Source organism: Nothobranchius furzeri, chromosome 15 (genome assembly GCF_043380555.1).
Source record: "Nothobranchius furzeri strain GRZ-AD chromosome 15, NfurGRZ-RIMD1, whole genome shotgun sequence".
Lineage (NCBI taxonomy): Eukaryota > Metazoa > Chordata > Actinopteri > Cyprinodontiformes > Nothobranchiidae > Nothobranchius > Nothobranchius furzeri.
Genome location: NC_091755.1, coordinates 40,682,200 through 40,692,722, shown reverse-complemented (window position 1 = coordinate 40,692,722; position 10,523 = coordinate 40,682,200). Strand labels below are relative to the sequence as shown.

The following is a 10,523-nucleotide window of genomic DNA, read 5'->3' as shown; positions in this document are numbered from 1 at the left end:
TCATTCAGTTGATTATCCCACAGAGTCCAAGCTGCATTCGGGATTGTGACATCAAGTCCTTTGAAGCAAAAAAAAAGCACTTTGGAGTCCTCTAACACAAAAAGGCGCTGTACATGTGCCGGTCATTGACTGGCTGCGGTTCGGTTTTTGAATGTTTGTTAAATAAACACAAGCTGTACCTGGGACGTCGTGCTAATATTAGGAATACGCGGTCAATAACGTTCCTCTTTGAGAACGGTACTTTGGATTGGGGCATTTATTTTGGCATTTGCTGGGAAAACGTTGAAACTGTTTAAAGACCTTTGCCCCAATTCTCTGTGTGCCGTTTGCTGAATGGACAGCCTGTCTGCAGGTCTTCTAGTCCGCCGTGTGGTGGCTGAGGAGGTGGAATGGGGTGGGGGCAGTGGAGCAGAGATGTGAAAAGTCTTTCACTCAAACAGAGGACAGGATGGAATACCCTGTTTGTTTTCTTTTCCAAATGTTTTAGGAGAGGTGATTTGGGAGCACGTATTGTCGGGTGTGCAAACACAACATTTTATTCCTGACACACTTTAGGTTTAGCTAATGCTAGTCACTCAGCCACTTGACTGGTAAATTGGAAGGCTGTACCAAAAACACATTGGTTAGCTATAATTTATGCTCTGTGTAATCAGGATTGTGCCCTTTGATGGTAACATATGTGGTGGATTCAAGATTAGAGACAGTCCTGTCGCAGATTTGAGTCAAAATGTTAACAGAAAGAACATCTAGCAACAACACAAGAACAAATAAAAGTCGGAAGCTCTTTATCAGATTGAATCAGAATCAGAATCAGAATCAGAAGTTTTTATTGCCATATGTGTGCCAAGTCACAACATTAGGAAATTGCTGCGGTATTTTGGTGCAGAAGGTAAAATAGAAAAAAATTAATTAAGAGATAAGCAAATATAAGAACTAATAAAACACTCATGATAAAATTATTAATGTAAAAAGTGGCAATAATTAGAGAAGCAGCTATCTACTCCGTGTAGGTACTAATCTGAGTGTTTGTTGAATGGTTCAAGCACAGCATCGGGTCACGTGACTGAGACCAATCAACTTGAGTGGGCTGCCCTAGGATTTTCATTCAAAAGTCCAACTGCAGAGGGGAAGAAACTGTTTTTGTGGCGAGAGGTTCTGGTCCGAATGGATCTGAGCCTTCTGCCAGATGGGAGTGAGTCGAAGAGACCGTGTCCAGGGTGAGACGAGTCAGCTATTATCCGACCTGCACGCCTCTATGTCCTAGAGGTGTACAGATCTTGAATGGAGGGGAGTATTATATTTGAATATTTGAAGTCAAATATTTAATCTAGCATTAGCAGACGTCTCTTCAATTACCGGAAACTGTCAAGCCGCCTTCTGATGGACCGAAAACACAACAATCAATGCCAGTGCCATCGACTCACCACCATTCTGCCCAACCTTGAATTCCTCCCGATGAAGACCACAACCGTATCTGAGAGCAGACCCGGCAATGAGCTGCTCGTTCTTTTAAAACCACCCAAACGTAACTTTAAGTTATCACGGTTTTTGTTTTTTATGACAGTAAATCAGTTTGTAATGTTTTCTTACACAAAACAAAGATGAGAAGTTTTTTTTTTTCACTTTATTGAACGATGACTTAGTTGAATTCAAATATTCTGTTGAGCCTTTAATTCTGAGCCTATATTTAGACATGGAAGAACCGTTCAGAAAGCAGCTCAACGTTGGGGACAAAAGCAAACATCTGTACAAAGTTATTCTGTTCAAGTAAAAAGTAGCAATAAACAAGGTTTTAGTGGGCTAAGATTGGCAATAATAAATAAACATGCAACTGATTCATTTGTTCGAGCAGACAAAACAACGTCGGAAGGATAAAGACAGGTTACATCGGTGCAAGCGTCAGCATATTTTATTTACAAATACGTTTGGCTTTATAATTATTTACATTAAAGGAGGTGTCGTCATAGTTTAGGATGATTTTATTTAGTAAATAACCACAGTTCTAAAAATGTGCATAAATGGTCAAATATGTTGACTCCTCCCACCTGGCCTCGCTCATTGACTCTTAAGGGGGATGGACCAACACCAGTTAGGAACTCCTCAGTGGCATACGGCAGCCCAAGCATTGGTGACATGAAAAAATGAACAAAGTAGATCAACCTTGGAACACTATCCTGTACAATGCTACAGCAGAAATGGAGAAATAAAATGGCCAATTAGACCGATTTGGGTCACAACTCTTGAAACAAGTTGGTAGTCAATAAGGAGACAAGAGCTGCGGATGACGAGCATTGCCTTTGGCTCCCCAGTTCAACTGCCGAGTCGTTGGATGAGGCAGGGGGAGTCGACGAGATACATAATTTACACCAAGAAACAAGCAATGAATGGTAACATGTAGTTGTTAAATAAAGCTGCTTAATATCCAGGGCAGCTTTATGTCCAACAGCAACAAGTCCACCGTATCTTCCTCTAAATGAATCAGATCAGGGGTTTCATATCTGCTGCTCTGCCTAACTCACGTGTGCTCCAGTGAGATTATTAAGAATCTCCATTGGCACTCATTCACAAATAAAACCCTGGAGACAGGTCCGTGCAGACCACTGGTATCCACTACAGGATCCACCGCCTTAAACTGTGAGCCCAGAGGAGCTGTCGGCACCAAACAGCTTCGTGCTGAGTGAAAACAGCAGCACCGGCCTGTAGGACACAGAAGCACAACCACACACTCTGTTAGGTGGAAACTCGGGTTCCAGAAGGTGCTCGGTGTCTCAGCTGGGATATCACTGATTCAGCCGATCACGCTGAGTAGCGTCCACTTCCCATCACCTGATGGTTTTCTTGCTATGAAGTCATTTTTATAGAATCTAGATCATTTACACAACTTACCAAAGAAACGTTTAAATCCATCAAACTTCATCCAGCATTCACATGACGGAGCAAACACCCGTCTGTAAGGTCTGTCCAGTACGGTTTTTAGCATACCTGAAACAGAGGAGAGGAGTTTCATCAGCATCAGCCCTCTCCTGAGCGGACGGCAGACCCAGCTGCTGACACGTACCCGTTCAGGTTGGCAGGCTCGGAGTGATAGATGTTTTTTCTCTGCTCGGCTATAGCGGGGGCGTGGTGCGCCACCCCCTGGCTCTGACAGGTCTTCAGTGGGTGGAAGTGGTTCTTCAGGTCCACGTGGCCCACAGGCAGAGACATGTGATGCGCCTCGATGTTGCCATTGACGTCCGCCACCTTGGGCTCTGGTTTCTCCACATCGAGAGTTTTGCGATGTTTCGTTGGCGAGGACACGTCGATCACCCTGATGTCTGGGATGCTGGCCTGCCTTCGGACCAGCTCCGTGTGGGCCTGATGCAGCTTCTTCATGTGATTGATGGCTACAGTTGCATTGAAGGCTTGCTGTGGAGAAAACACATAAGATCTGTAGCTCTGCCCTGTTGACATCAAAACCACACCCAGCATTTTCTTAAGGAGTGCACACTACAGCAGTTACTTTGTTTTAATGGGGGTTGACAGAAAAAAAAATCTTTTGTGCTTCTACTAATTAGCTTTTCATGAGAGTTCTACTAAAATCCATCGGGTGGTTCCTGAGGTTTTGGCCGACAGACCGATGGGTTGTACGGCCATGTTTTAGACCGATTTCTATTCGGGTTTGATTCCCCCGACTGTAAAAACAAACCGTCCTTTTTGTAAGAACACATGCAGTGTGTTTACATGCAGCCAGTAACCCTTTTAAAACCCGAATATTCGCAATAACCCGGCTCCGCAGGTCCTTGTAAACACCGCCAAAAACCCGGTTACTACACCTGGGGTAACCCTTTTCTAACCCGAATGTTTGGTCGTGTAAACGCATACCGGGATACCCCCATCAAAGCGTGTGTTCTGTGCATGCTCTGTTCGCAAGGAATCTTGGTCTTTTGAGTAGCGAGACGTCTTGTACGCGCCAGAACTCCGGAAGTAAACAACAAGTTGGGAGCAACATGGCGAGTCGCGGCACAGCACCACACTTTTGGAGTGACGAGGAAACCTGTCTTCATCGGTCTGGTGAAAAGTATGAACATTATGTCTTTTGTTGACGGCCGAAAGTACAGAGACAGCGAAATATGACGCATATTGCGTCTTGACGTAGTCCATACGTCCTGACGCTACCCCAACGTACGCATTTAAATCGGGTTATGCAAGTTACGGGTAACTCTTTCTATTTGTGCTTGTAAACGGGTTATTCTGATCAACTCAGAAACCCGAATACCGACCTTAACCCGATCATAACCCGGATATTGGCTGCACGTAAACGTAGTCATGATTTAACTGTTCAGGAAGGTCATGAGTGGACACCCGGCTTCCTGTTTACTGAGTACATTTCTAACGGGAGCAGACTGACCTTCCACTTGGACTGGGCAAAGTTCTTCTGGATCTGAACGCTAACAGAATAGTAGATGTCCTGGCTCCTGGCTGTCTTTCCAATAATCCTGGAGAACAGAATACATCACAGAAAGCTTCGCTTTATTTGGATTGTTTCAGGTCCGATCAGGTTTTCCTCTGTGATCCATTTGAACCATTTATTTAAATGTGACTCTTCTTCACAAAGCTGATGGGAGCAGCTCACCATGGATGCCTGAGAGCCTGTTCTGTGGTGTAACGCATGCTGGGATTCTTCTGCATCATGTTACGGATGAAATCCTTCGCTGCAGGCCGACAATAAGATATTTTAGGATGTGAAAATGAACAGAAAGAGACGAGCAATCTACAGATGCACAAGTACCAGATTCAGATATGTCATCCCAGAAGGGCGAGTCAAAGTCATACTGGGCTTTCATGATCTTGGAGAAGAGTCTGGTCTCGTTCTCTTCGTAAAAAGGAGGGTATCCACAGAGTCTGGGAGTAAAACCACCAGTGTTAGCATGGGGACACAGCATATGCTGCAGACCGTACAGGACATCAACACTAGAGGGTGCTATTACACATCTATTACACATCTATTACACATCTATCCAGGTGTATGGAGATCTTTAGAACACATTAATGAGGATGTTTCGGAGCAGATACGTACAAGATGTAGGTAATGACTCCAATGGACCAGCAATCTACTGCCTTGCTGTAGGGCTTCTGTGCCAGAACTTCAGGAGCTGGGAGTGATCAGAAACATTAAAGTTATAACAACGAAAGCCTGATTAAAACCAGTTTATATCCGTCCCAGTACTGGATCATCGTACTCCACATCCTGGCCTCCAGTCTGAGACGTCTGTGCGGAGGCTAGTTTCATTACCTACGTAGCCTGGGGTTCCACAGGCTGTCGACATGATGCCGCTGTCGGCCATCTTTGACAAGCCAAAGTCGCTGATCATGATCTTGGAGTCTTCGTCCTGGCTGTAATACAGGATGTTCTCAGGCTGCATGGAGGACAAACACACAGGTTCACGTTCCGACGCCTGCACGAGCACGCCGCTCAGCCTGGTTTAAACTCATTTTATTCTATTTTCCAGATGATCGCTGAATTTGTTTAAATCGTAATGGTTTAACAGGATTTACTTGTTTTCACTCCTCTCGTTTTAAGTGAACACTATCCCACAGCACTGAGGCGTAGCAGTTGCAACAAGCAGTAGTAATCAGTTTCTTTCAAATATTTCTAATATAAAGTACATGTGCTGTTGAAATAACAAATGAAAAAACAACAGTTTTTGACAAATTTGGGATTTAGTTGATTCATAAATATTTATTAGTTTCAGCAAAGGATTTTTCATTTGGCAAATCTCAGTGTCACTGAAGAGTGTGCACCAGTGTGATATCAGAGGTGTGTGTGTGTGTGTGTGCGTGCGTGTGTGTGCGTGTGTGTGTGTGTGTGTGTGTGTGTGATCATGTTACCTTCAGGTCTCGATGAACAACGCCACTTTGGTGCAGGTAGCTCACAGCCTGCAGGATCTGCTGGATCACTTTGCTGGCATCCTTCTCTGAGTACACGCCTCGATCTAGAATGCGATCAAAGAGCTCGCCACCTGAGACACTGGGACACACACACACACACACACACACACACACACACACACACACACACACACACACAGATTTATTGTTGTGCACATTCTCAAATCCTTTGATTATTTGTTAAAATAACAAATAAAGAAACTCACAGATGCATGATCAGATAGTAATGAGTCCGACTTTCATAGAAGTCCTCCATCCCCACAACGTTCTCGTGTTTGATTCTGGTTGAAAAAGCAAACGGGGTTTTACGATAACTACAGCCTTTCCGCTCGGTCTGCAGATGCACGAACGTTCTGAGGGAATTTACTTTCTCAACACGGCGATCTCATTCTCCAGGTTAATATCTCTCTTCTTCTTCTTCTTAATACACTTCATGGCAAACGTTTTCCCCGTTTTCTTCTCTCGGACCATGTAGACCTCGGAAAACGCTCCTCTGTTAACAGAGAAATAAAAACAAAACGTGAGCTTTCACCTTCTCTGTTTCGCAACAGAATAAGAACAAAAAACAAAACTTCACTATGTGAGAATAAATAAACCTCATCTCTCATGAGAGTCGGGCTACGATAAAAGAACTTAGAGCAGAAAGCCAACCTAAAGTGGATTTAGCATTTTCATTGTTCTCAGAACGATCTCGTTCCCCTTTTACCCGACGAGCATCTTCAGCCACTAGTGAATGCACATTTAAACTAAAAAGTAAAACAATTTAAATAACAAGAATGAATTAATTCAGACATAAATAAAACAGAGACATGTTCTGATTTGTAAACTGTGTAATAATCATAAAAAGAACCAAAACCTAAAGAAATGTTCATGCTGCTGCCGGTCTCTCATTTACAATCACCACGGTAACCACACACACACATACACTGTCTCCCTGACAGGGTGGCAGAGAGGAACAGAAGCTAAACAGTAAACCTCAGACAAACCACCCCTGCATGAAATTAGGTTGGAAATATTCCCGAAGTGAACAGCAGAAGGCCCCGGTGGTCGCACGGGCACATCAAACGTTTCTGTTGTACTGTAACTTCTACTTCTGAAGAAAAGCCAACGCTGTGATGTATGACTTTTATGTTTGTAATAACGACAGAATCACAGCGTGAAGGTGCTTCAGTGCACTTGCACCAACGATAAACGACACCACCGGTTCACGCTGCTTCACCAGGTGTTCATGATCTGAAGGTCCCGGAGTTGAAGAGATGGTAAAGCAAAGAGCTACAGGAATAGCAGCATCAACAGCTGCGATCCTGTGAAAGAACTTTGAGGATTAACTTGTTAGAAGCTTGTTTTTGTCCTCTGAGATGTGCTGTTCCCATGCTATCTTCAGCCCAGGCTGGGAATAGTTGTTCCTCCAGGTGGATTAAATCCTTTATCCCTGACGCAATGGAAAGGGCGACCAGCTGAGTGCTCTGGGGGGGCAAAGGTCAGCCAATCCTGTGCAGGTCAGGTCACAGACTGGTGTCAAGGGCTGTGGTCAGACAGGACGTCATCTAGCGGCTGTCGGTCTGGAAGCTGACACACTTCTGCTGGAACAGTGGGTAAATGTGGGCACAAAGGATGCCTTTTTTCTTCTGTTTTCTTTTAAACGAAGGTCCTCAAGAGAGTCTGTCATCAAACCAGAATCAACTATCAACACATTGTTTTAGCTGAGCCGTGTTTTTAATGAAATGCTGGTTGTTTCTTGTTGCTAGGTAACAACAGGATGTTGCAGGATGAGTGATGAGGCCCACGGGGCCGGCCTCTGGTCCCATCTGGGTTCCCTTCTATTTACTGGAATGGAAAACAGGAAGCTGACCCAGATCAGAAGGTCCACATCTTCAGCGGTGACTCACCGATCCAGAGTTTCTCTGCTTCCACAATAAACTAACCTCACACCAAGGAGCCTTGTCCTCCTTTTCCAAACCCTTTTGTTTTCAAGTCACTCGGGTAAAAAATAATGCGACTGCTTCAGACTGACTGAAGTGCAGGCGGTGCTCTGGGGGGAATGCCTCCTTCACAACCCAATCATCACAAACGAGTTCGTCTCCAGCCCCCTCAGCAGCTTACTCAGCAAGCTCGTCGACCCGTTGTTCAGCTGAAACGCTCGGAGGCGAGAGGGGACCTGCTGATCCCAGTAAACAAACTCTACTTGGATTTACCAGCTAAAATGGAAGATGAAGAAATCCAGTCAGACGTGGGATTTACTTCAAACTGAGACGTTCATTTCCTTTCTTTGATAGATGAATGTATTTAGATGAATTTCAATCTGTTCTGCTGCTAAAGTTTAAAAGTCACACAAAACCCATTTTGAGTTTCAAAATTGGTTCTAAATCCAAATGTTTTTTGTTTCCTGTGCTAAAAGCAGAATGTCCCGCAGGTTTTCTGTGAATGAGCCGCCGTGCCGCCATCTGAGACTCTGTAATTAAAGTCAGAACATCTTAGTGTCTAAGACTTCTCCAAAGTCGGCCTCTTCGCGCCAATCCAATAAAACGTCTGATCTACCTGTCCCACCTACAGCTGTGGAAAGTGTTTCTGAGACGAAGCTGGAGGGGAAAACTGCTCAGATAGAAGTTACTCACGAGCCAAGCTCCTCTATGAAGTCGAAAATCTCCTGAATGTTCTCGGTGTTTTTTTTCCAGGCGTAGTCGCCCTCTTGGCGCCCCATGTCTGCTGCTGCTTCCGCTGGGAATTCTGTGCAAGAGGAACCAAACACACAAGCAGAGGTGTTACAGTGACCTGGTTTACGTTCTGCGTCTTTAAGCAGCAAATATAATCCAAGCTTAATGTTCAGACTCCTTCATGACTGTAATCATGCAGCCAGACAGTCGTTGGAGATTACTGGAGTCGTGAAGGTTGCTGCTGAGACGGTTTACAGGCGAGACGAGGAGTCTCTGTCTGTGAGACATCTGCCCTGGGTCCAGGTGACAGGTGGGTCCAGTTAGGAGCTAAAGGACCCGGCTAATCACACTTGTCTTTCAAAGCTCCCACCAGAGATCCTCAGTGAAGAACATCAGAAGAACTAAATAGTTTTTTGTGCACGTGTAAGCCAACAATCAACTATTCAAACCTTCAGCTAATTTGACTTTTTACGTGTTTTATCCAAAGTGGTTCTCTTGTAAGAGGAAGACGTGAAGATGTGGAAGGATCAGAGTTCAGGAACGAATCACGCAACTAATAAAACCGAAGGCCCCAAGAAGGATTAAGGAATTCTAATGAGCAGGTTACCCAATTTGATTTCCCGTCCTGTTTGGTCTTATATAATGGATTAGCAACTCCTGACCTGGAATCTGGTGGCAATTTACAATCTAATGAACATTTTCAGCTGCATTTACAAAGGCTGTGCAGATGGAGAGAGCCAGTTTTTGATAAAAACGTGACATCAACCCAGCAGAGACAAGACTGGCTTCACACAATCGCAACCTGCAGCTCGTCATTTTCTAAAGAGACCCTTTCCTCGTAACACAACTTCTGAAGTCAACGTGGACGTTGCCTTGTTGTTACAGAAACAGTAAGGAACGCGAGAAAGCAGCACATCCTCTGTAACAAACACAGCAGCAGCAGCATCCTCAGAGATGTCACAGGGGGAAGGAGCGGACTTTCAGTCTGAATTTAAATCACACGGCACAAAAAACTAAGCATCGTCCAAATCAGGTCATGGAACAAACATTCAGCGAGTAGCAAGCAGGCCCAGACTTACCTAGCGACTCGATGCTGCCGGAGCTCTGACTCTCCTACCAAAGGCTGTCCAGGATCTGCACAGAGTACTTGGCGTGGGAGCATTCAAATAACTGTAGTCAAGTCAGGGATTAGTAGAGACTGTAAAGGGGCGGGGCTGACTCATTCAGACCCACAGCTCAGGTTGGCTCTTTCATCCGTCCTCGAACAGCAGGTAGAAAGTGACATAACACAAACTCGTGTACTTACAGTGGGAAGCTAAAGTTTACGCAACCTTGTTAATCTTCATGATTTCCTGTATAAATCGTTGGTTGTTACGATAAAACATTTCAGTTAAGTATGTCAGAGGAGGAACACACGGAGATATTTGTGGAGTAAAACAAAGTTTATAGGATTTACAGAAAATGTGCAATAACAAAATTAACCAGGTGCATAAATGTGGGCCCCACAAAAATAAATGAACTCAGTATTTAGTAGATCCTCCTTTTGCAGGAATAACAGCCTCTAATCGCTTCCTATAGCTTCTAATGAGAGTCTGGATTCTGGCTGAAGGTATCTTGGACCATTCTTGTTTACATAACATCTCTAGTTCTTTCAGGTCTGACGGCTTCTGAGCATGGACAGCTCTGACTCACACCACAGGTTTTCAGTAATATTCAGGTCCGGGGACTGAGATAAATAATTCCATTTATTTGATAGAGCACATTTGAAAACAGCATGTGAGCGGACCAAAGTGCTGTACAGGGGTAAAAGGTTAAAAGAATAATATAAAAGAATAAAACAGCTAAGTGGTTCCCAACCTTTTTCCCAAGGGACCCCGTTTTTTACCAGCAAAATTTTTGACGACCCCCTCCCATTCTCTCTTCCAGTACAAACAGTATTAA

At 44.3% G+C, this 10,523-nt stretch overlaps 1 protein-coding gene across 1 annotated transcript; it reads right to left on the bottom strand.

Annotated features, from left to right (window-relative positions):
* Positions 1 to 819: 819 nt before the first annotated feature.
* On the bottom strand, positions 820 to 9,771 carry camk1gb (calcium/calmodulin-dependent protein kinase IGb). The gene is made up of 13 exons (XM_015967175.3): positions 9,662 to 9,771; positions 8,544 to 8,655; positions 6,296 to 6,421; positions 6,135 to 6,209; positions 5,869 to 6,007; positions 5,273 to 5,396; positions 5,057 to 5,132; positions 4,769 to 4,881; positions 4,613 to 4,691; positions 4,388 to 4,475; positions 3,059 to 3,405; positions 2,887 to 2,982; positions 820 to 2,697 (listed from the first exon to the last, which is right to left on the bottom strand). The coding sequence occupies exons 2-12, from the start codon at positions 8,627 to 8,629 to the stop codon at positions 2,925 to 2,927; spliced, it is 1,311 nt and encodes a 436-aa protein (XP_015822661.1). The 5' UTR covers positions 8,630 to 8,655; positions 9,662 to 9,771; the 3' UTR covers positions 820 to 2,697; positions 2,887 to 2,924.
* Between the last annotated feature and the right edge of the window lie 752 nt (positions 9,772 to 10,523).